This window comes from Oncorhynchus nerka, linkage group LG21 (genome assembly GCF_034236695.1).
Source record: "Oncorhynchus nerka isolate Pitt River linkage group LG21, Oner_Uvic_2.0, whole genome shotgun sequence".
In the NCBI taxonomy this organism is placed as follows: domain Eukaryota; kingdom Metazoa; phylum Chordata; class Actinopteri; order Salmoniformes; family Salmonidae; genus Oncorhynchus; species Oncorhynchus nerka.
This window is the reverse complement of record NC_088416.1, coordinates 30311549-30337286: the sequence shown is the minus strand read 5'-3', so window position 1 is coordinate 30337286 and position 25738 is coordinate 30311549. Positions and strand designations below refer to the sequence as shown.

The following is a 25738-nucleotide window of genomic DNA, read 5'->3' as shown; positions in this document are numbered from 1 at the left end:
TTCTCTTAGGATGCCCATGAATGTGTGTTGCTCCTCCTCTTTCAGCTGAAGGAGGAGGGTATGGCATTAAAGGGCTCACCAGAGCCATACACCTGCCCCGTGAAGCAGTTAGAATTCAAGCTGAAGACTTCCCGTACCTGCACCAGGTAACAGCTGTCATTTGTATACGGTGTACCTTGATGTCGTCATCACATTTGTGAGGAGGTTTAATGTCAGCATAACATGCAGGATACAGAGGTAAAGCATTAAGATAGTGTGTAGAGGGATCAAAAGGTTTGTGTTGGATAGCTGATGCATTTCTCTCCGTACTTCTGAAGCTGTGGAGTTATAGTTTATGGTCAGGAGGATTATAATCACCTGTCACTGAGCCTGAGCCATTACCTGCCACACAGCCTGGACCTCTACTTTAAGGTCAGCACTTAGCTTAAACCAAGAGTTAGTATGTCAAGGAACACTATCATTAATGTCATAATGTATTAATTGTATTGCTATCCTTTGTCACCTAGCCATCTGCGTTAGAGTGTGCATGCAGGGTGTGCTCAGGCAGCACGGCATCTGTGACTAGAAACTTCCTCACGCTGCCCCGGTGAGTCCCCCCATCATCATCTCAGATTACAATTGACAGTCCTGATCTAACTCACCAAACTGGGTTATTGAATTGAGTACAAGACTGATTCCTTTGTCTGTGTGAATGCCTGCCTGGTCGTCTGTCTGTCTGTCTGTCTGTCTGTCTGTCTGTCTGTCTGTCTGTCTGTCTGTCTGTCTGTCTGTCTGTCTGTCTGTCTGTCTGTCTGTCTGTCTGTCTGTCTGTCTGTCTGTCTGTCTTTGTGAATGCCTGCCTGCCTGTCTGTCTCTGAGCAGGGTCCTAATGCTTCATATCAAGCGATTTACTGCAGGCAACTGGGAGCCAGAGAAGGTGGATGATCCCATGTCCATCCCTGCAGAAATAACCCTCCCAGCCGTATGTGAGAAGACAGCCCATGTCCAGTATGGAGCCAGGTTGGTTTACACTCTGTTTGGGGACATTGCACATTGAGTTGCCAACACACACCATGATTTTCACACACTAGATATTTATTTTAAATGCCATCCATTTACACAGGGCAAGCTCCCTGGGGAAAAACAACATGGACAACACACCTGCAAACTCCCCGAAAGGCACCCTAGATAGACCAGGTAGGACATTGTGTTACTGACATCATGCAGAACACCCTCTCATGAAACAGGACTGTTGAGGAAAGCAAGTCGGAAGCTGAAGTTAAGAGTTTATTTGTTGATGGGTTTCCACTTCACTTTCTGGTTTGTATTTACACTATATTTGATATACCCCCACCAGCTTCAAATTCCTCTGAGCAGCTAGAGAAACCAGCTGACAGTGAGAAAAAGCAGCAGGCAGCCGCTGTGGTGAGGAGAGAGAGAGAGAGAGAGAGAGAGAGAGAGAGAGAGAGAGAGAGAGAGAGAGAGAGAGAGAGAGAAAAATAAATAACAGATAATTAGATCCAGTTGAGATAGTGGGCGGATCAAGATAAGGCAGTTATAGAAGGCACCCCTATCCTGTAGACAAAATAACTATCCTATTATTAAATGTGTTTCCTTACAGAGACACCAGCCAGACAATATCTACAAATTGTCAAGTGTGATCTCACATCTGGGAGACAACATGTATACAGGTATGCAGGCACGCAGGTATGCAGGCACGCACACACAATTATGAAAGCTTAATGTACACTCTATTTTGTTTCCCTTGTTCCCTAGGCCACTACATCAGTGATGTTTTGGACAGCCGTGGCAGTGGGTGGCTCTGCCTGGATGACGCACATGTCTTGAGGACAGATGAGGCCACTGTGCTGAAGGCGATTGCACAGACTGCCTACATCCTGTTCTATGTCTGCAGGTAAGGCTCTAGGCCAAACATTTGAGAAGAATGTCACAAATGGAGTCAATGATGACAATGAGTCATCAAGAAAAAAAAAGTGTTTACCAAAGCTAGAAAGATGATTCATTGACCACACATTAAGAGTTATCCCTTTAACCTGTAATCCCTCTGTATGTGTTATTTTTCAGACATTGTATGTACATGTAAGATCTCCCTGTCATTTGTCATTGAAGTGGAGCAGGTGAAGGAGACCAGGCCCCTCACTACCAGGAGAAGCACCAGGAGAACCCATCATTAAACTCAGGGAGAGGCACAGCGCTCAGGGACCACCTGGAGTAGCACGTACCACACACCAAGAAACAGATTCATCGAATTAGGCTGCCCTACACCACCATCAACTGCCTTAGACCACCATCAAGCTGCCTTAGACCACCATCAGGCTGCCCTACACCACCATCAAGCTGCCCTAGACCACCATCAGACTGCCCTACACCACCATCAAGCTGCCCTAGACCACCATCAAGCTGCCCTAGACCACCATCAAGCTGCCCTACACCACCATCAAGCTGCCCTACACCACCATCAAGCTGCCCTACACCACCATCAAGCTGCCCTACACCACCATCAAGCTGCCCTAGACCACCATCAGCTGCCTTACACCACCATCAAGCTGCCCTACACCACCATCAAGCTGCCCTACACCACCATCAAGCCCTAGACACCACCATCAGCTGCCCTACACCACCATCAAGCTGCCCTGGACCACCATCAGACCACCATCAAGCTGCCCTAGACCACCATCAAGCTGCCCTACACCACCATCAAGCTGCCCTACACCACCATCAAGCTGCCCTACACCACCATCAAGCTGCCCTACACCACCATCAAGCTGCCCTACACCACCATCAAGCTGCCCTACACCACCATCAAGCTGCCCTACACCACCATCAGCTGCCCTACACCACCATCAAGCTGCCCTAGACCACCATCAACTGCCTTAGACCACCATCAAGCTGCCCTACACCACCATCAAGCTGCCATACACCACCATCAAGCTGCCCTACACCACCATCAGAAAATACTTGACCATTAGGACATCATGCTGCCCTAGACCACCTAGACACCAGGCTGCCCTAGACCACCAGAACACCAGGATGCCCTAGACCACCAGAACACCAGGATGCCCTAGACCACCAGAAGAAACAGCCTACACCACAAAGCATGTATCCACTCTAGGCCATCTACTGTATGTTTACAATTATATAAATATAAAACATCTCACCGACCGAGTGCAATTAATGTTCTTTTGCTGTACATGGTAGTGAATAAATGTACCTTCAGTGCATTCAGAAAGTATTCAGATCCCTTGACTTGTTCCACATTTAGTTAAATTACAGCCTTATTCTAAAATTGATTAATTTATTTTTTCTTCTTCTCATCAATCTACCTCATAATGACAGCAAAAACAGGTTTTTAGATTTTTTTTTTGCAATTTTATCAAGAAAACATAAAGCTAAACTATCACATTTACATAAGTATTCAGACCCTTTACCTAGTACTTTGTCGAAGCACCTTTGGCAGCGATTACAGCCTCAAGTTTTCTTGGGTATGACGCTATAAGCTTAGCACATCTGTATTTGGGGAGTTTCTCTCATTCTTCTCTGCAGATCCTCTCAAGCTCTGTCGGGTTGGAAGGGGAGCATCGCTGCACAGCTATTTTCAGGTCTCCAGAGATGTTCAATCAGGTTCAAGTCCGGGCTCTGGCTGGGCCACTCAAGGACATTCAGAGACTTGTCCCCAAGCCACCCCTGCGTTGTCTTGGCTGTTTGCTAAGGGTCGTTGTCCTGTTGGAAGGTGAACCTTCGCCCCAGTCTGAGATCCTGAAAGCTCTGGAGCTGGTTTCCATCAAGCATCTCTCTGTACTTTGTGCCGTTCATCTTTCCCTCGATTCTGACTAGTCTACCAGTCCCTGCTGCTGAAAAACATCCCCACAGCATGATGCTGCCACCACCATGCTTCACCGTAGAAATGGTGCCAGGTTTCCTCCAGACATGGCGCTTGGCATTCAGGCCAAAGAGTTTAATCTTGGTTTCATCAGACCAGAGAATCTTGATTCTCATAGTCTGAGAGTCTTTAGGTGGCTTTTGGCAAACTCCAAGCGTGCTGTCATGTGCCTTTTACTGAGAAGTGGCTTCCGTCTGACCACTCTACCATAAAGACCTGGTTGGTGGAGTGCTGCAGAGATGGTTGTCCTTCTGGAGGTTTCTCTAATCTCCACAGAGGAACTCTGGAGCTCTGTCATAGTGACCATCAGGTTCCTGATTGCTCAGTTTGGCCAGGCGGCCAGCTCTAGGAGTCTTTGGGGTTCCAAACTTCTTCCATTTAGGAATGATGGAGGACAATTCCTTCGACCTCATGGTTTGGTTTTTGTTCTGACATGCACTGTGAACTGGGACTTTATGTAGACCTTTCTTATACAGGGCTTTCTAATCGACCTGGCCGGGGTATCCTGGAAGGATATTGATCTCGTCCCGTCAGTAGAGGATGCCTGGTTATTTTTGTAAATGCCTTCCTACCCATCTTAAATAAGCATGCCCCATTCAAGAAATTTAGAACCAGGAACAGATATAGCCCTTGGTTCTCCCCAGACCTGACTGCCCTTAACCAACACAAAAACATCCTATGGCATTCTGCATTAGCATCGAACAGCCCCCGTGATATGCAGCTGTTCAGGGAAGCCACCACTGATAAATCCACTATAATTGAGAATTTCAATAAGCATTTTTCTACGGCTGGCCATGCTTTCCACCTGGCTACTCCTACCCCGGTCAACAGCACTGCACCCCCCACAGCATTTCGCCCAAGCCTTCCCCATTTCTCCTTCACCCAAATCCAGTCAGCTGATGTTCTAAAAGAGCTGCAACATCCCGACCCCTACAAATCAGCCGGGCTAGACAATCTGAACCCCTTCTTTCTAAAATTATCTGCCGAAATTGTTGCCATCCCTATTACTAGCCTGTTCAACCTCTCTTTCGTGTCGTCTGAGATTCCCAAAGATTGGAAAGCAGCTGCGGTCATCCCCCTCTTCAAAGGGGGGGTCACTCTTGACCCAAACTGCTACAGACCTATATCTATCCTACCCTGCCTTTCTAAGGTCTTCGAAAGCCAAGTCAACAAACAGATTAGCGACCATTTCGAATCTCACCATACCTTCTCTGCTATGCAATCTGGTTTCAGAGCTGGTCATGGGTGCACCTCAGCCACGCTCAAGGTCCTAAACGATATCTTAACCGCCATCGATAAGAAACATTACTGTGCAGCCGTATTCATTGATCTGGCCAAGGCTTTCGACTCTGTCAATCACCACATCCTCATCGGCAAACTCGACAGCCTTGGTTTCTCAAATGATTGTCTCGGCTGGTTCACCTACTACTTCTCTGATAGAGTTCAGTGTGTCAAATCGGAGGGTCTGCTGTCCGGACCTCTGGCAGTCTCTATGGGGGTGCCACAGGGTTAAATTCTTGGACCGACTCTCTTCTCTGTATACATCAATGATGTCGCTTTTGCTGCTGGTGAGTCTCTGATCCACCTCTACGCAGATGACACCATTCTGTATACTTCTGGCCCTTCTTTGGACACTGTGTTAACAACCCTCCAGGCAAGCTTCAATACCATACAACTCTCCTTCCGTGGCCTCCAATTGCTCTTAAATATAAGTAAAACTAAATGCATGCTCTTCAACCGATCGCTACCTGCACCTGCCCGCCTGTCCAACATCACTACTCTGGACGGTTCTGACTTAGAATACGTGGACAACTACAAATACCTAGGTGTCTGGTTGGACTGTAAACTCTCCTTCCAGACCCACATCAAACATCTCCAATCCAAAGTTAAATCTAGAGTTGGCTTCCTATTTCGCAACAAAGCATTCTTCACTCATGCTTCCAAACATACCCTTGTAAAACTGACCATCCTACCATCCTCGACTTCGGCGATGTCATTTACAAAATAGCCTCCAATACCCTACTCAACAAATTGGATGCAGTCTATCACAGTGCAATCCGTTTTGTCACCAAAGCCCCATATACTACCCACCATTGCGACCTGTACCCTCTCGTTGGCTGGCCCTCGCTTCATACTCGTCGCCAAACCCACTGGCTCCATGTCATCTACAAGACCCTGCTAGGTAAAGTCCCCCCTTATCTCAGCTCGCTGGTCACCATAGCATCACCCACCTATAGCACGCGCTCCAGCAGGTATATCTCTAGGGTCACTAGATGACTGGAACAAACTACAAAAATCTCTGAAACTGGAAACACTTATCTCCCTCACTAGCTTTAAGCACCAACTGTCAGAGCAGCTCACAGTTTACTGCACCTGTACATAGCCCACCTATAATTTAGCCCAAACAACTACCTCTTTCCCTACTGTATTTTTGTTATTATTCATTTTGCTCCTTTGCACCCCATTATTTTTATTTCTACTTTTCACATTCTTCCACTGCAAATCTACCATTCCAGTGTTTTACTTGCTATATTGTATTTACTTTGCCACCATGGCCTTTTTTGCCTTTACCTCCCTTATCTCACCTCATTTGATCACATCGTATATAGTCTTGTTTATACTGTATTATTGACTGTATGTTTGTTTTACTCCATGTGTAACTCTGTGTTGTTGTATGTGTCGAACTGCTTTGCTTTATCTTGGCCAGGTCGCAATTGTAAATGAGAACTTGTTCTCAACTTGCCTACCAGGTTAAATAAAGGTGAAATCAAAAATAAATAAAATAAATAGACAGGTGTGTGCCGTTCCAAACCATGTACAATCATGTACAAGTATTTCTGTTTTTTTATTTTGTATAAATTTGCTACAATGTCTTAAAACCTGTCTTCACTTTGTCATTATGGGGTATTGTGTGTAGATTGATGATTTTCTATATCCATTTTGAATAAGGCTGTAACGTAACAAAATGTGGAGAAAGTCAAGGGGTGTGAATACGTTCTGAATGCCCTGTATAAGAGGCAATCTCTATCATTCATTCATGTTGGGTAAAAAGAGGAAATAGTTAATATTACAACAATATTGTGTGTCTGTGCACAGTCTATCTACGCACTCCCTCAGGGTTTTATGTAACATAGACCATACATCACATATCAGTTTGGAGACAGTCTTGACCCACAACTACTGTGGGAAAGACTAAGAGGACAGAAATATAGAAGAAAATGAAAATCTTTATTTTTATAATGGATATGTTTATTGGTCTTTTACAACAGCAACAGAAAAAGTCTAGAAATACAAGAAATAAAAGGAGATGATGAATACCTGGTCGTCAACAGCCAGTCCACTAATAATAACAACCTTCAGGATGTTAAAGCTTTGAACCCAATGAAATCCTACTTTCTGCCTGGCAGACAGAAGGCTCCATAAATCATTCTGTTATAACACTGGTTCACACCAACACGATGGGAGAGGTGCTTATGGTATAATATGACACTAAAGCTATGAAACTGGTTCAAACAATAATAAATGCCTCAAATATGTTTTCATTTACAAAATGGTCATTTATGTTTAAAATTTAATACGCCCACAACTCGCTTCCTTCGTCTGCGACCGGCTAATCAAGACATCCACAAGTGTGCATATTCAAATGGATCGATTGCTCTTCCTTTTCAGAACCTGTCAGCCTTGGTCTTCTATTTTTGTGTTTTCTTCCAGTTATTTGGTCAGGCGTTTGCCAACAGTGTGACATGGGTTCAGGTTGTTTTTGGGGTTTTAGTAGGCATTGGGACTTTTGTTAGTAGGGGTAAGAGTCCTAGATAAATAATAATAAAGTATGGCTCAAATCCCAAAGTAAGGTTCCCCTTAAGTCTGATTGGGAACCACAAAATAGCCTGGGTTTCATTTATGTTTGAACATTTAATTAATCAACCAGATCAACAATAGGTTTTCACATTCCGCATATTCAAATGGTGGTTTTTCCATAAAGATCTCCTGAACTAACCACGCTCATTTTGGTCCGACTCTCCCCCCCCCACGGAAGCACCTATCTACAGGAACCTGTCACACCCTGACCATAGTTTGCTTTGTATGTTTCTATGTTTTGGTTGGTCAGGGTGTGATCTGAGTGGGCATTCTATGTTGGATGTCTTATTTGTCTATTTCTATGTCTGGCCTGATATGGTTCTCAATCAGAGGCAGGTGTTAGTCATTGTCTCTGATTGGGAACCATATTTAGGTAGCCTGGGTTTCACTGTGTGTTTGTGGGTGATTGTTTCCTGTCTCTGTGTTTTGCACCAGATAGTTCCTCATTTTAACTTTTTCACCGTTTTCCCAGTGTTTGTTTTATCTCTTTGTTATTAAACATGAATCAAAGTTCCACGCTGCTTTTTGTCAGATTCTCAAGAAAACTCATGCCAGAACCAAACTAAAACCACGTTTCTAACACTCAATAAAACATGAATTACCCTTCTGTAAATCATGCTAATATTATTCAGCCATTTGTAATGCATTGAAATTAAGGTGACACGAGATGTCAAAGAGACCCAGCAGTTTTGAGTTAAGTATTTTGTACATGGTACAGAAAACATATCTGAATAGCCAGAATTATACAAAGCAATATTATAGTATGACAAGCACACATTTGGGCTGTCTGTCTAAAAAAAAGGGCCTTTGCTCCAAGTCTGACAAACCTAATTCCACACATTATCGTACACCACTTAAAGTAGATTGATATGTCAAATATAAAATGGTGGGTTATTGGACAAGGTTATATTGGTAAAGTTAACAGGGTCTTTTGCTGGTCATATATATAGGGGGAATGCTGAGGCAACATGGCGTGGTACAATCTAATTTACTACAAACCTGCTACTAAAGAGTTATTCACATAGTTATTTTTATACTAAACTAAGTGGATTGCAGTATCTCTATGACAGTGGTGGTTTTGATGAAAACATTTCAATGGGATCATCATTTAGGCTACCATTTAAAAATAATTCCCTGCTGTGCTTTGTTTTACATATCCTGGTCCAATACTGTACAATCATGAAAGACACATGTTTTTACCGACTTGTGTGCAGTCGTCCACCTGTGTGCCAGTAAACCAGCTGAAATGACAGTGGTTAATTCTAGCTAGAGGGCTGTTTGATTCTAATGGCTGTTCCAGGGAAGTAGCTTAACATAATTATGGTAAACTCCTGCTATTTGTTTTCGAGTGCCTATGCACACTCAGACGCCTATGCAATTTAAATGCACTTTTATCTGCAATTGATGTTAAAAACGAATCCAAGGCTTGATGTGCGGTATATTCATATGGAGGAGATGATGGATTTGCTTGGCCCTGCAGCTTGCCATAGAGGGGTAAGGCAGAGTAGTGGGGTCCACTGCTGGTGTCTGGGGTTAGGAGGACAGGGGTAAGGTTTGTGGGGCGGAGGCCATGCTGCGTGTGGGCTGGAGGGAGCGCGTCTACTCTGGTTGGGGAGCTGCTGGCGTCTCGTTGGCATTGGCGTCCGTGGTCTTGTTTTCCACCTCATCGTCGGATAGGAGGTCGAGCGATGTTCCCTCCACCTGCAGCTGACGCCTTCCTGAGCGGCTGGAGGAGAAACTGATGGGGCTTCCACGCCTGCAGTGGACAGAGGGGGCCAGGAGAGGTATTAGTAACGAGGACCATCAATTTGGCCAATATACACAGCTGTTTGTGTGTGTGTGTGGGGGGCTCCAAATACCTGAGGCGGCTCTTGAGTGTGTTGACCTCACGGCTGAGACCCTCGCTGCTCTCAGTGGCATCGTCCAGCTCCCTCTGCAGCTTCCTGCGGTAGGCGTTGGCACGTGTGGCCTTCTCCTCAGCCTCCTCAAGCTGTCTCTTCAGCTGCTTCATGCGAGAGTTGGCCTTCTCCATCTGACCCAGCCAGGAGTCACAACAGACATCAACAATGATGAACAGTCAATACTAATACTTACAATACTCAGCAGTCCTATGGTCCAGTGGTTACTGGAAATAACCTACTGTAGGAAAGACTCCAATCCTAAATCTTCACACCTATCCAATCCTGGCCCACCTTTGCAAGTCGTACTGAATTGGATAGAATTCCTTCTTTAGCTGTGTACACCTTAAAAATGCACTATGCAGAATTCGCCTAATTTCTGTTTGTGTCAAAACAAGCAGTCATTGTGTAGAGAATCCATAACCAAAAATCTATATATTTTCAGCTGTTGTACAAAACCGAAAGTAAAAGACGCAAAAACTAAACTTAAGAATGGAAAGCATAGAAATGGAGCACTTAGAACAGATCTATCGCTTCTTAGACTTGTTTTCAATGAGAATGAAATATCTATAACTCAAATGTCTATGTTAATTTGGTTAAGTCTCCCAGTTACATATTGTAGCTTTAATATCTGGGACGTCCAAACTTCCGTGACAAGCTCCTCACCTGTTCCTTGTACTGGTCGGAATGGCGGCGCTCGTCCTCCAAGTGCATGCACACCTCCTTCAGCTTCTTCTCTGTCCGTCTCACAAGCTTATTGGCCGCTGCTCGCTCCCTGATAGGAGGACAGAGGAATGAGGTCATAGGACAGTTAGAGCACCACAGGAACCGCACTGTAACAAAGGCTGTCAGTCATAGATCTTCAAGTACATCTCTTAAGATTGCTTTTGACTCATTACATTGATCACATTAACATTTAGATCACATTCAAGAACCTCTCTTCCAACGGGCTGAGCTTGTTCTAAGGCCCTCATGAATTCCTCCTGAGTCTTGGTCTCCTATTTCACCTTGTCTAATAAGGTATGGAGTTGTTATAAGAGAGTTGCTGTGTTTCTCACTTAGCCTCCTGCTCCAGCTGCTCCTCCAGCTGCAGTATCTTGGCCTCCAGGGCGGTGATGGAGGCCTTGAACCGGCTCTTCACAGAGCCCTCCAGCTCGCCCAGCTTGGCCCGCAAGTTCTTGTTCTGCCTCTCCAGCTGCTGGCGTGCATTTTCACTCTTCTGGGCCATGCTGCGCTCTGCCACAAGCTCCAGGGTCAGGGTGTCCACCTGGGGGAGGAGAGGGGGAAGAGAGAGGTGGAGAGAGGAAAACAGGGAATGAAGGAGAGAGGGGAAAGTGAGAGAGAGATAAGGGTACTTTTTATGGTAGGGCTGAATAATGGATTGTTCCCTGGTGTTAGTAGGATCTACAATCTACTCTGCGAGAACAAATTATGCTTTGCATTTATGTCATGATCTGTTGACAGTTGTGACCGGTGTGGTGGCAACCAACTGGGTTTACAGAACAGCAAATATACAACAAATGTACTAACGTTAGTATTTTAGTTTAGTTTACAGTCACTAGGCAGAGTGGCACCTTGTCAATGAGGTACGGTCAGAGATTAATAGATCCATCTGTGTTAAGGTGCTCCTAACAGTATACGCTGATGAAGACAGCTTGTCGGTCAGAAAGGTTGGATATTAGGTTATTAAATTATTGAGTCTGCGCTAGAGTGTGCTGCTCTCCTTTTCTTTTTCAAAAGTCCTCCTAACAACCATTGCAAAGCTACGTTCGATATGTATCAGATCAGCGTCAACTGAAGTGAAATAGGCATTTTACTTTCCATAATAAAATGTTACTCTAAAGTATCTTAAGAAGATAGAAGCTAATAAATATGTTTTATGTTTACTGTATATTGTATAGGCTGTAAATGTGTCTTTACGTTTGTCTATTAATGGCAGCACCAATTCATTGAGTCAAATTCTGTGAATGTGTGAATGTAGGCCACTTGGCCAATAAAAGTTGTTTTGATTCTGATAGACAGTAATGTTACTTTGAATCTCCTAGTCTCTTCCCATATCCCATACAATCACGCGTCAGTGGCCCAGGGAGCGTGGGAGAAAGATAACCCAATGTTTTCTCAATAAAAAACAGGTGTATTGGCAAGAATCTAGTTATTTTGTATATTTTATGAAATAGGAATAACTCTGGATACACGATCAATTCATTTTGTAAATTATTTTTCAACATTTTGATGTGTGAGATTTGTTGGCTATTTATGCTGGTAACGCGTAGACAGGCGCATCATAATTTGGTTTATGACATCACAATGTGAAATAGGCAACATATTTTGATGTTCTGCAAACTAAGGCACAGTCTACAAATACACTGAAATGGGATGTTTGTGTTGCTGTAAAAAGGTATATGTCAATTCTGGGCTAGAATTTGTCTAATTCTGTTACAATTTAGAGTAAATTCTATTCTTTTCAGCTATTACTAGTTGTTTCATTGTCTATTTATTTGTGCCAAATGGCAGGATTTGGGACAGAGGGTATAACTGTATGGTTACAATGGTTTTATTTTTATAAACATGTATATTTGCTATTTGTTAGCCTATGATACAGAATTCAATTAGATTGGGCGACGAGTTCTTTATTTTATGGTCAGATCATGTGGTTTGGGTGTGACATTTGCTGCTAGTTCAAATATAACATATATAATGTTTCTCCAAACAGAAAAAGAAGTGCAGAGTTCGCCTCGGGATTGGGAGCCGCTGTCCATCGCCGTTCCCAATCCCACCCAAACTGACGTCATTGGATGCCAGCATGGTAACTGCATCAGTTTGGAAAAACCGGGAGAAGAAGAACGTAAAGGATCACCACCAACTTGATTCTTCCTTTGTCTCTTCTTTCCATTTGAAACCGTCTACAACATCTCTGACGCCCCTCGACCCCTTGTCTGGCCGAACACCAATCGGCACTCCATCCCCCTCACCCCCCTCACCCTCTGGATCCCCTGCCAGATCCCCTTCCACTATCTCCAAGTTCTTCGGCCTCTCTTCTCTCTCCTCTCTCCACATGTCATCTCTCTCTTCTTCTTCTTCAGAGGAAGGATCACAGACCTCCTCCCCTTTTAGTGCTTCTTCTGTTTCCCTGGCTGTCTCAACTCAGTTTTCCTCCTCTGCCACTCCCCCCAGTCCTGCCTGCCCTTCCTCCACAACACACGTCTCCTCCCCTACCCCCCAGTCCTCCTCTCCAAACCCCCTGGACCACCATGGAGAGACCAACAAAAACAGTGAGACTGCCAGGTACTGCAGCCTGATATCACATTTCATGCCAACCAACACCATTAAATTGAAATGAAAAAAACAATATAATATAGCTAACCTAATGCATATGTCTGTGTGTCTTTACAGAGATCTTATGAACTCTGAGGTCAAAGAGGTGGGGGCAGTTGTTCCACAGACAAAGAGAATGGTACCCCTATTTGCTGGCATCGCAGGTCTGTAAACGGGTGCCATTTTTTGGTGCTATTTTTCTCAATTCATCTTTGACATAGCTTCTCTCTTACTGCTCTCCGTCTCTCTGTCTCTCTCTGCAGAGGCCTCCATTGACCTGAGGGCTTCTTCTGTCTCCTTGGAGAGGTAAGTACTGTAGACAATAGCAACCTTCATCTCACTCAACTCTACATAAGAGTGGTCACTCACACCATGACATGGTAAGGAATATATGTATGCCTGTACATTAAAACAGTGTTCAAACAGACCGATTGGTGTTGAGCTACTGCTACTGAGGCCTCTACCCTGTCTCTCTTCCTCCAGGCCATTGGTCAGGTCTCGGGAAGTCATGGCTCGCCTCCCCAACCTGGTCAGCAAGAGTAGCACCCAGCTGGGGGAGCAGAGCTGCACAGGCGAGGGCGAAGACAACACCAAGCTCCTCGGGTAAAACACACACACACACACACACACACACACACACACACACACACACACACACACACACACACACACACACACACACACACACACACACACACACACACACACACACACACACACACACACACACACACACACACACACACACCTACTCTTATCTCTGAGCTCTGCTTTTTGTTTTAAATAATTCAGTGTGGTACTCAGAGTTATCTTGTGTTCATGCCTTACAAATCCATTCATTAGTTTACCTTTGGTCCACAGTTCAGATATTAGTGTGTAACTGATGGCTTCTTTCCCACAGGTTGCCTAATATTGGCAACACCTGCTTCATGAACTCTGCTCTGCAGTGCCTGCTGGGGCTGCCAGCATTTTGCAGAGACATCCTGAGACAGCAGAACATCTGGAGTTCCTCCCCCTCCTCTAAACTGCTATGGTATACAGCCTCGCTCTCACCCTCCTGTTCCACCTGTACACACACTGACCCACCCACCTAGACGCTTATAGTTACAGTACACAAGTTCCGCCTCAATGTATGTGTCAGTGGAGGCTGCTGAGGGGAGGACGGCTCGTAATGATGTCTGAAACGGAGCAAATGGAATGGCATCAAACACATGGAAACCACATGTTTGATGTATTTGATAGCATTCCAGTGATTCGGCTCCAGCCATTACCACGAACCCGTCCTCCCAATTAAGGTGCCATCAACCTCCTGTGGTATGTATGTATGTATGTATGTATGTATGTATGTATGTATGTATGTATGTATGTATATGTATGTATGTATATCTATGTATCTATGTATCTATGTATAAAAAACACAAATATAAACGCAACATGCAACAATTTCAAAGATTTTACAATTCATATAAGGAAATTAGTCTATTGTAATAAATTCATTAGGCCATAATCTATGGATTTCACGACTGAGCAAGGGTGCAGCCATGGGTGGGGCTGGGAGGGCATAGGCCCACCCACTGGGGAGTTAGGCCCAGCCGATCAGAATGAGATTTCCCCACAAAAGGGCTTTATTACAGACAGAAATACTCCTCAGCACCCCCTCAGACGATGCCACAGGTGAAGAAGCTGGATATGGAGGTCCTGGGCTTGTGTGGTTACACGTGGTCTGCGGTTGGGAAGCCGGTTGGACATACTGCTAAATTCTCTAAAACAATGTTGGAGATGGCTTATGGTATAGAAATGAACATTCAATTCTCTGGCAACAGCTCTGGTGGACATTCCTGCTGTCAGCATGCCAATTGCACACTCCCTCAAAACCTGAGACATCTGTGGTATTGTGTTGTGTAATAAAACTGCACATTTTAGAGTGGCCTTTTATTGTCCTCAGCACAAGGTGCACCTGTGTAATGATCATGCTGTTTAATCAGCTTCTTGATATGCCACCTGTCAGGTGGATGGATTATCTTGGCAAAGGATAAATGCTCACTAACAGATATGCAAACAAATCTGTGCACAGAAATACGCTTTTTTGTGTGTATGGAAGTATGTATGTATGGTATGTATGTATGTATGTATGTATGTATGTATGTATGGATGGATGGATGGATGGATGGATGGATGGATGGATATTGTCCTTAGTACATTCTTAGTGCCTCATATGATTTTTAAGATAAAACCACACCCAACTCAGCTTCTGATTAACACCAGAGATGATTTCCTGTCACAATCAGGAATCAGTTTAATCATATTTGATCAGAGGCTAAAGTAGAAGCACAGAGCTAATCTGTGTCCAAGGTGAGAGAGTGAAACCTGAATGCATGCTCTTTGTCTCCCTCCACAGCTGCTTTGCCAAGTTACATCAGGCCAGGCTTTCTGGAGGCACTGTTAATGCTAAGAACAAGGAAAATAAGAAAATCCTTCAAACAGTCAAGCGCTGTCTCTCCATTGTCAATGAGGACTATGAGGAAGACTATGAACAGGTAAGATATTATTTGCTAAAAGACTCACTTAACAATAAACCTGGGACACGTGACAGTGTTTTTCCTCAGCTCTGTTTCAGTTGTAGTTGTTGATGTATTTTCTGCTTCTTTCCCATTCTTCTCTTAGGATGCCCATGAATGTGTGTTGCTCCTCCTCTTTCAGCTGAAGGAGGAGGGTATGGCATTAAAGGGCTCACCAGAGCCATACACCTGCCCCGTGAAGCAGTTAGAATTCAAGCTGAAGACTTCCCGTACCTGCACCAGGTAACAGCTGTCATTTGTATACGGTGTACCTTGATGTCGTCATCACATTTATGAGGAGGTTTAATGTCAGCATAACATGCAGGATACAGAGGTAAAGCATTAAGATAGTGTGTAGAGGGATCAAAAGGTTTGTGTTGGATAGCTGATGCATTTCTCTCCGTACTTCTGAAGCTGTGGAGTTATAGTTTATGGTCAGGAGGATTATAATCACCTGTCACTGAGCCTGAGCCATTACCTGCCACACAGCCTGGACCTCTACTTTAAGGTCAGCACTTAGCTTAAACCAAGAGTTAGTATGTCAAGGAACACTAACATTAATGTCATAATGTTCATAATTGTATTGCTATCCTTTGTCACCTAGCCATCTGCGTTAGAGTGTGCATGCAGGGTGTGCTCAGGCAGCATGGCATCTGTGACTAGGCACTTCCTCACGCTGCCCCGGTGAGTCCCCCCATCATCATCTCAGATTACAATTGACAGTCCTGATCTAACTCACCAAACTGGGTTATTGATTTGAGTACAAGACTGATTCCTCAAAGGGTGAAAGGCACCCTTGATAAACATTATATTAGGTACATTGTTTAAAGTGGCTACTGATATATGCAGATACATTTCCCATCAAAGAGGATTATTAGCAAGTGAAGCTGGAGTTAAGAGTTTGTTGATAGGCCACTTCACTTTCTGGTTTGAATTTACACTATATTTGATATACCCCCACCAGTTTTTCAGTCTCTGAGCAGCTTGAGAAACCAGCTGACAGTGAGAAAAAGCAGCAGGCAGCCGCTGTGGTGAGGAGAGAGAACAGGAGAGGGGAGAGAGAGAAATTGAGAGAGAGAGAAATAAATAACAGATCATTAGATCCAGTTGAGATAGTGGGCGGATCAAGATAAGGCAGTTATAGAAGGCACCCCTATCCTCTAGACAAAATAACTATCCTATTATTAAATGTGTTGCCTTACAGAGACACAGCCAGACAGGATGCTCCCGATTGTGCATCTGTGAAGTTTGTGAGTCTTTGGGTGACAAGCCATTTCTTCAGCCTCCTGAGGTTGAAGAGGGCTGCTGCGCCTTCTTCACATGTCTGTCTGTGTGGTGGACCAACAGTTTGTCTGTGATGTGCACGCAGGAACTTAAAACACTGCCCTCTCCACCACTGTTCCAATGTGGAAACTTAATGTTTGTTTGCTGTTTCCAAGGCCACAATCATCAGTGATGTTTTTGACAGCCGTGAGTGTGGGTGGCTTTGCCTGATGACCACATGTCTTGAGGGCAGATGAGGCCACTGTGCTGAAGGCGATTGCACAGACTGCCTACATCCTGTTCTATGTCTGCAGGTTGGCTCTAGGCCACAAATTTGAGAAGAATTCACAATGGACTCAATGACGACAATGAGTCATCAAGAAAAAAAAAAGTGTTTACCAAAGCTAGAAAGATGATTCATTGACCCGCATTAAGAGTTATCCCTTTAACCTGTAATCCCTCTGTTGTGTTATTTTTCACCATTGTGTCACACCCTGACCTTAGTATTCTTTGTTTTCCAGTTGCACAGGGTGACATGATGTGTTTTTGCCTTTTTGGTCGAGACCCAGGGTCTGGCTTGATGATGTGTTTTTGCCTTATCTAGGTTTTGAAAAATGTTTTTGGGGCAGCATTCTCTTTCTAGGTAAATTCCTCTATGGTTGCCAGATTGGTTCGGGCAGTATAGGCAGCTGTGGTATGAGATTGTCATCTGATTGGGAACCTATTTAGGAAGCCATATTCTGTGGGTATTTTGTGGGTGATTTTTTATGTCTATGTTAGTTTCTTGTGTCAGCACTTCATTATTATAGTGCACGGGGCGTTATTTGTTTATTGTTTTGTATTCAGTGTTCAGTGCTTTCTTTAACAAAAACATCATGAACATATACCACGCTGAAGCATTTGGGAACAGCAGACTGGTATAAAGGGATTGACAGAATCATGTCCCAAACACACAGGACCAGCTGGTCAGCGCATGCTCTGACAGGCAGGGGCGGCAGGGGGATGTGTCTGGGCCTTATGGACTTGGAGGAGTTGGAGAAGGGACTTTAAATGTTTTACTCACCTCTTGGGAGGAGATAGAAGGTGGAGAGTCCCCAGGGAGAGGCCGAACCCTCCTGGGACTGTTCTCTGGAGCAGGTGAGAAGTTATTTAGTCTGAATGGAATCAGACATCCTGGTCCGTGACTGGGCAGGTTTTCCCGAGAGGCAGTGGAATGACTGGAGACCCCCACATACTCTTGTGTCTGAGCCGTTGCAGGTGAGGATTCTACTTTGTCAGCTATACTGCTTAGCTTGTTTGAGAGAGGGAGGTGTGCACTGTTTGCACCGGTCATGTACCAGTCACCTTGGCCCTGATTAAAACGGTGTCACCAGCGCTTTCTTTTCCCGGTGCTGCACATTCCAGCTCCGGTTCGGCCTGGTTGGCCGAATGTTTTAATCGTGCCATGGGAGCATCTTCAACGCATCGTTCTAAGGCTGGTGCTCGAGACACCAGTATCAGCGTTTCGGGTCCCCAATGTTGTTATCTGCCAGCCCACGCAACATATCCCAGTCCACGCGTGATGGAAGTGTCTTGGAGTGTGGAATCAGCTTGCCCGGACTGGGCAGACCTCAGCGTGGGAGCTTCAACCAGTTCTGTCTGTAGGCCGGGATCAGCTCCAGGTCAGTGGTCAGCTTTTCCCGCCATCTCCACGCACCAGCCCCTCCGGTGAAGCAGAATAACAATGATCCCAGGTTTTTCCAGCCTGAGTCTGCGCAGTCTACGCAGAGCCCAGGGAGTCTGTTTTCAGATTAGCCTTGTTAAAATCCCCAGTGCAATGAATGCAGCCTCCAGGACCACCAGTTTGCAAAGAGTCACGCACCAGTCTTCAGAGCCATCGATGTGTCTGCAAGGGGGGACCAGAGCCTCCTGTGATTATAATCCAGAGCCTCTTGGTAGATAATTCTGAGCCTCCAGAGTTGCCAGTCTGTGAGGAGCCTCCAATCAGTCTGTTCTGAACAGAAGGATTTGAGTTTCTGTATGTTTCTGTGATCACACCAGAGCCGCCAGTCTAGCCAGGAGGCCAGAGCCGCCAGTCTTCAGGAGCCAGCCAGAGTTTGCCAGTCTGCCAGGAACCGGATGCGTGGAGAAACCCGCTGTCTGCAGGAGCCTCCGAGAGCCGTCTCTCCAGTGAGCCAGTTTCCGCCAGAGCCGCCAATCAGCCAGTTACAGAGCCGAGTCAGCCAGAATGCTAGAGAGTGGTCAGCCAGTGTCCGCCAGAGTCTGCCAGAAGACCGCCAGAGCCTCTTTTACAGTCAGCCAGGGTCCGCCAGACCTGAGATCCCAGTCAGTCCAGTTGAGGCAGAACACAGATCAGCTGCCCTCAAAATCAGATTCTTGGTCAGCCTGATGGTCAGTTGAGCTGATCTTAATTCAGTAGTTCTTCCAGAGCTGTCATGTAATGAAACCTCAGTGACCTGGGGCCCTAATGTAAAGAAATAACCGTAGGAAAACAAAAAACTGCATAGTTTTCTAGGTGGGCTCAGTGGAGGCGGCCATCTCTGTCGGCCTGACCTTAGCATTCTGTGTTGAGTGTTGTTTTGTAGGTCAGTGTGTGTGTGTGTCAGTGTGTGTGTGTGTGTGTCTGTGTCTAGGGTGCTTTTGTGTGTGTGTGTGTGCTAATGCCTGCCTGTCTGTTTCTGAGCAGGGTCCAATGCTTCACATCAAGCGGTTTACAGCAGGTCACTGGGAGCCAGAGAAGGTGGATGATCCCATGTCCATCCCTGAACAGAAATAACCCTCCCAGGGTATTTTGTATGTGGGAAGACAGCCCATGTCCAGTATGGAGCCAGGTCTTGGTTTTACACTCTGTTTGGGGACATTGCACATTGAGTAGCCAACACACACCATGATTTTCACACACTAGATATTTATTTTCAATGCCATCCATTTACACAGGGCAAGCTTCCTGGGGGGAAACAACATGGACAACACACCTGCAAACTCCCTGAAAGGCACCCTTGATAGACCAGGTAGGACATTGTGTTACTGACATCATCATGCAGAACACCCTCTCATGAAAGAGGACTGTTGAGGAAAGCAAGTCGGAAGCTGAAGTTAAGAGTTTGTTGATAGGTTTCCACTTCACTTTCTGGTTTGTATTTACACTATATTTGATACCCCCACCAGCTTCAAATTCCTCTGACCAGCTAGAGAAACCAGCTGACAGTGAGAAAAAGCAGCAGGCAGCCGCATCAGAGAGAGAGAGAGAGAGGAGAGACAGAGCCCTAGACCAGAGAGAAGAAATAAATAACAGATCATTAAATCCAGTTGAGATAGTGAAAGCGGATCAAGATAAGGACCAGTTATAGAAGGCACCCCTATCCTGTAGACAAAATAACTATCCTATTATTAAATGTGTTTCCTTACAGAGATCACCAGCCAGACAATATCTACAAATTGTCAAGTGTGATCTCACATCCACCATCAAGCTACAGGTATGCAGGCACGCAGGTATGCAGGCACGCACACCACCATTCAAGCTTAATGTACATTCTATTTTGTTTCCCTACACCACCATCAAGCCACTACACCAGTGATGTTTTGGACACCACCATCAGTGGGTGGCTCTGCCTGGACCACCATCAACATGTCTTGAGGACAGATGAGGCCACTGTGCTGACCACCATTGCACAGACTGCCTACATCCTGTTCTATGTCTGCAGGTAAGGCTCTAGACCACCATTTGAGAAGAATGTCACCAATGGAGACAATGCCCTACACCACCATCAAGAAAAAAAAAAGTGTTTACACCACCATAGAAAGATGATTCATTGACCACCACATTAAGAGTTATCCCTTTAACCTGTAATCCTCTGTATGTGTTATTTTTCAGACATTGTATGTACATGTAAGATCTCACCTGTCATTTGTCATTGAAGTGGACCAGGTGAAGGAGACCAGGCCACCATCAACTGCCCAGGAGAAGCACCAGGAGAACCCATCATTAAACTCAGGGAGAGGAACAGCGCTCAGGGACCACCTGGAGTAGCACGTACCACACACCAAGAAACATCAGATTAATCGAATTAGGCTGCCCTACACCACCATCAACTGCCTTAGACCACCATAAAGCTGCCCTACACCACCATCAACTGCCTTAGACCACCATAAAGCTGCCCTAGACCACCATCAGGCTGCCCATCACCACCATCAAGCTGCCCTAGACCACCATCAGACTGCCCTACACCACCATCAAGCTGCCCTAGACCACCATCAAGCTGCCCTACACCACCATCAAGCTGCCCTACACCACCATCAAGCTGCCCTACACCACCATCAAGCTGCCCTACACCACCATCAAGCTGCCCTACACCACCATCAAGCTGCCCTACACCACCATCAAGCTGCCCTAGACCACCATCAAGCTGCCCTACACCACCATCAAGCTGCCCTACACCACCATCAAGCTGCCCTACACCACCATCAAGCTGCCCTACACCACCATCAGCTGCCCTACACCACCATCAAGCTGCCCTACACCACCATCAAGCTGCCCTACACCACCATCAAGCTGCCCTACACCACCATCAAGCTGTCCTACACCACCATCAAGCTGCCCTACACCACCATCAAGCTGCCCTACACCACCATAAAGCTGCCCTAGACCACCATCAGGCTGCCCATCACCACCATCAAGCTGCCCTAGACCACCATCAGACTGCCCTACTCCACCATCAAGCTGCCCTAGACCACCATCAAGCTGCCCTACACCACCATCAAGCTGCCCTACACCACCATCAAGCTACTCTAGACCACCATCAGACTATCCTAGACCACCATCAAGCTGCCCTAGACCACCATCAGACTATCCTAGACCATTAGGACATCACACTGCCCTAAACCACCTAGACACCAAGCTGCCCTAGACCACCAGAACACCAGGCTGCCCTAGACCACCAGAAGAAACAGCCTACACCACAAAGCATGTACCCACTCTAGGCCATCTACTGTATGTTTACAATTATATAAATATAAAACATCTCACCGACCGAGTGCAATTAATGTTATTTTGCTGTACATGGTAGTGAATAAATGTACCTACAGTGCATTCAGAAAGTATTCAGATCCCTTGACTTTTTCCACATTTAGTTAAGTTACAGCCTTATTCTAAAATGGATGAATTTATTTTTTCTTCTTCTCATCAATCTACCTCATAATGACAGCAAAAACAGGTTTTTAGATTTTTTAGCAAATTTATCAAGAAAACATAAAGATAAACTATCACATTTACATAAGTATTCAGACCCTTTACTCAGTACTTTGTTGAAGCACCTTTGGCAGCGATTACAGCCTCAAGTTTTCTTGGGTATGACGCTATAAGCTTAGCACATCTGTATTTGGGGAGTTTCTCTCATTCTCCTCTGCAGATCCTCTCAAGCTCTGTCAGGTTGGATGGGGAGCATCGCTGCACAGCTATTTTCAGGGAGATGTTCAATCAGGTTCAAGTCCGGGCTCTGGCTGGGCCACTCAAGGACATTCAGAGACTTGTCCCCAAGCCACCCCTGCGTTGTCTTGGCTGTGTGCTAAGGGTCGTTGTCCTGTTGGAAGGTGAACCTTCGCCCCAGTCTGAGATCCTGAACGCTCTGGAGCTGGTTTTCATCAAGCATCTCTCTGTACTTTGTGCCGTTCATCTTTCCCTCGATTCTGACTAGTCTACCAGTCCCTGCTGCTGAAAAACATCCCCACAGCATGATGCTGCCACCACCATGCTTCACCGTAGAAATGGTGCCAGGTTTCCTCCAGACATGGCGCTTGGCATTCAGGCCAAAGAGTTCAATCTTGGTTTCATCAGACCAGAGAATCTTGATTCTCATGGTCTGAGAGTCTTTAGGTGGCTTTTGGCAAACACCAAGCGTGCTGTCATGTGCCTTTTACTGAGAAGTGGCTTCAGTCTGGCCACTCTACCATAAAGACCTGATTGGTGGAGTGCTGCAGAGATGGTTGTCCTTCTTGAGGTTTCTCTAATCTCCACAGAGGAACTCTGGACCTCTGTCATAGTGACCATCAGGTTCCCGGTAGCTCAGTTTGGCCAGGCGGCCAGCTCTAGGAGTCTTTGGGGTTCCAAACTTCTTCCATTTAGGAATGATGGAGGACAATTCCTTCGACCTCATGGTTTGGTTTTTGTTCTGACATGCACTGTGAACTGGGACCTTATATAGACCTTTCTTATACAGGGCTTTCTAATCGACCTGGCCGTGGTATCCTGGAAGGATATTGATCTCATCCTGTCAGTAGAGGATGCCTGTTTTTTTTTATTTTAAATGCCTTCCAACCCATCTTAAATAAGCATGCCCCATTCAAGAAATGTAGAACCAGGAACAGATATAGCCCTTGGTTCTCCCCAGACCTGACTGCCCTTAACCAACACAAAAACATCCTATGGCATTCTGCATTAGCATCGAACAGCCCCCATAATATGCAGCTGTTCAGGGAAGCCACCACTGATAAATCCACAACAATTGAGAATTTCAATAAGCATTTTTCTACGGCTGGCCATGCTTTCCACCTGGCTACTCCTACCCCGGTTAACAGCACTGCACCCCCCACAGCATTTCGCCCAAGCCCTCCCCGTTTCTCATTCTCCCAATTCCAGTCAGCTGATGTTCTAAAAGAGCTGCAAAATCTGGACCCCTACAAATCAGCCGGGCTAGACAATCTGGACCCCTTCTTTCTAAAATTATCTGCCGAAATTGTTGCCACCCCTATTACTAGCCTGTTCAACCTCTCTTTCGTGTCGTCTGAGATTCCCAAAGATTGGAAAGCAGCTGCGGTCATCCCCCTCTTCAAAGGGGGGGTCACTCTTGACCCAAACTGCTACAGACCTATATCTATCCTACCCTGCCTTTCTAAGGTCTTCGAAAGCCAAGTCAACAAACAGATTAGCGACCATTTCGAATCTCACCATACCTTCTCTGCTATGCAATCTGGTTTCAGAGCTGGTCATGGGTGCACCTCAGCCACGCTCAAGGTCCTAAACGATATCTTAACCACCATCGATAAGAAACATTACTGTGCGGCCGTATTCATTGATCTGGCCAAGGCTTTCGACTCTGTCAATCACCACATCCTCATCGGCAAACTCGACAGCCTTGGTTTCTCAAATGATTGTCTCGGCTGGTTCACCAACTACTTCTCTGATAGAGTTCAGTGTGTCAAATCGGAGGGTCTGCTGTCCGGACCTCTGGCAGTCTCTATGGGGGTGCCACAGGGTTCAATTCTTGGACTGACTCTCTTCTCTGTATACATCAATGATGTCGCTCTTGCTGCTGGTGAGTCTCTAATCCACCTTTACGCTGATACAAGTAAAACTAAATGCATGCTCTTCAACCGATCGCTACCTGCACCTGCCCGCCTGTCCAACATCACTACTCTGGACGGTTCTGACTTAGAATACGTGGACAACTACAAATACCTAGGTGTCTGGTTGGACTGTAAACTCTCCCTCCAAACCCACATCAAACATCTCCAATGCAAAGTTAAATCTAGAATTGGCTTCCTATTTCGCAACAAAGCATTCTTCACTCATGCTGCCAAACATACCCTTGTAAAACTGACCATCCTACCATCCTCGACTTCGGCGATGTCATTTACAAAATAGCCTCCAATACCCTACTCAACAAATTGGATGCAGTCTATCACAGTGCAATCCGTTTTGTCACCAAAGCCCCATATACTACCCAACATTGCGACCTGTACCCTCTCGTTGGCTGGCCCTCGCTTCATACTCGTCGCCAAACCCCCTGGCTCCATGTCATCTACAAGACCCTGCTAGGTAAAGTCCCCCCTTATCTCAGCTCGCTAGTCACCATAGCATTACCCACCTGTAGCACGCGCTCCAGCAGGTATATCTCTAGGGTCACCCCCAAAACCAATTCTTTCTTTGGCCGCCTCTCCTTCCAGTTCTCTGCTGCCAATGACTGGAACGAACTACAAAAATCTCTGAAACTGGAAACACTTATCTCCCTCACTAGCTTTAAGCACCAACTGTCAGAGCAGCTCACAGATTACTGCACCTGTACATAGCCCACCTATAATTTAGCCCAAACAACTACCTCTTTCCCTACTGTATTTATGTTATTTATTTATTTTGCTCCTTTGCACCCCATTATTTTTATTTCTACTTTTCACATTCTTCCACTGCAAATCTACCATTCCAGTGTTTTACTTGCTATATTGTATTTACTTTGCCACCATGGCCTTTTTTTGCCTTTACCTCCCTTATCTCACCTCATTTGATCACATCGTATATAGTCTTGTTTATACTGTATTATTGACTGTATGTTTGTTTTACTCCATGTGTAACTCTTTGTTGTTGTATGTGTCAAACTGCTTTGCTTTATCTTGGCCAGGTCGCAATTGTAAATGAGAACTTGTTCTCAACTTGCCTACCTGGTTAAATAAAAGTGAAATCAAAAATAAATAAAATAAATAGACAGGTGTGTGCCGTTCCAAACCATGTACAATCATGTACAAGTATTTCTGTTTTTAATTTTTGTTTAAATTTGCTACAATGTCTAAAAACCTGTCTTCACTTTGTCATTATGGGGTATTGTGTGTAGATTGATGATTTTCTATATCCATTTTGAATAAGGCTGTAACGTAACAAAATGTGGAAAAAGTTAAGGGGTGTGAATACGTTCTGAATGCACTGTATAAGAGGCAATCTCTATCATTCATTCATGTTGGGTAAAAAGAGGAAAAAGTTCATATTACAACAATATTGTGTGTCTGTGCACAGTCTATCTACGCACTCCCTCAGGGTTTTAATGTAACCACAAATACAATGAAGTAAGGGAACAATGAATGGCAATGTAACATAGACCATACATCACATATCAGTTTGGAGACAGTCTTGACCCACAACTACTGTGGGAAAGACTAAGAGGACATCAATGTGTTGCACAAGAAATATAGAAGAAAATAAA

General features: G+C 45.2%; 3 protein-coding genes and 1 long non-coding RNA gene across 4 annotated transcripts; 3 read left to right on the top strand and 1 right to left on the bottom strand.

The window, feature by feature from the left end:
- The first annotated feature begins 13 nt into the window (after positions 1-13).
- Positions 14-1305, top strand: LOC135563684 (uncharacterized). The gene is made up of 4 exons (XR_010460435.1): positions 14-146; positions 507-586; positions 862-999; positions 1103-1305. It is a non-coding gene; the product is annotated as an uncharacterized LOC135563684 (long non-coding RNA).
- A 6-nt stretch (positions 1306-1311) lies between these two features.
- Positions 1312-2405, top strand: LOC135559566 (ubiquitin carboxyl-terminal hydrolase 37-like). The gene is made up of 3 exons (XM_065006778.1): positions 1312-1670; positions 1756-1894; positions 2110-2405. Exons 1-3 carry the CDS (start codon positions 1661-1663, stop codon positions 2213-2215), a joined length of 255 nt encoding a protein of 84 aa, XP_064862850.1. The 5' UTR covers positions 1312-1660; the 3' UTR covers positions 2216-2405.
- A 6097-nt stretch (positions 2406-8502) lies between these two features.
- LOC135563654 (myosin heavy chain, embryonic smooth muscle isoform-like) lies at positions 8503-12123 on the bottom strand. The gene is made up of 4 exons (XM_065006739.1): positions 12112-12123; positions 10695-10903; positions 10303-10411; positions 8503-9770 (listed from the first exon to the last, which is right to left on the bottom strand). Exons 1-4 carry the CDS (start codon positions 12121-12123, stop codon positions 9402-9404), a joined length of 699 nt encoding a protein of 232 aa, XP_064862811.1. The 3' UTR covers positions 8503-9401.
- Positions 12124-13216: 1093 nt separating this feature from the next.
- On the top strand, positions 13217-16262 carry LOC115123097 (ubiquitin carboxyl-terminal hydrolase 26-like). Its single transcript, XM_065006777.1, has 6 exons — positions 13217-13257; positions 13435-13554; positions 13853-13984; positions 15350-15488; positions 15616-15752; positions 16114-16262. Exons 2-6 carry the CDS (start codon positions 13460-13462, stop codon positions 16124-16126), a joined length of 516 nt encoding a protein of 171 aa, XP_064862849.1. The 5' UTR covers positions 13217-13257; positions 13435-13459; the 3' UTR covers positions 16127-16262.
- The last annotated feature ends 9476 nt before the right edge of the window (positions 16263-25738 follow it).

Excerpts from the sequence above, each read along its gene's own strand:
- LOC115123097 (XM_065006777.1), top strand. The coding sequence starts at position 13,460 with ATGGCTCGCCTCCCCAACCTGGTCAGCAAGAGTAGCACCCAGCTGGGG. Across the intron at positions 13,985-15,349 it reads CCCTCCTCTAAACTGCTATG|CTGCTTTGCCAAGTTACATC; the intron begins GTATACAGCCTC and ends CTCCCTCCACAG. Across the intron at positions 15,489-15,615 it reads ATGAGGAAGACTATGAACAG|GATGCCCATGAATGTGTGTT; the intron begins GTAAGATATTAT and ends TTCTTCTCTTAG.
- LOC135563654 (XM_065006739.1), bottom strand. Across the intron at positions 10,412-10,694 it reads CAGCTGGAGCAGGAGGCTAA|GGAGCGAGCAGCGGCCAATA; the intron begins GTGAGAAACACA and ends TCCTCCTATCAG. Across the intron at positions 9,771-10,302 it reads CCGACCAGTACAAGGAACAG|ATGGAGAAGGCCAACTCTCG; the intron begins GTGAGGAGCTTG and ends TGGCTGGGTCAG.
- LOC135559566 (XM_065006778.1), top strand. Across the intron at positions 1,895-2,109 it reads ATCCTGTTCTATGTCTGCAG|TGGAGCAGGTGAAGGAGACC; the intron begins GTAAGGCTCTAG and ends TTGTCATTGAAG.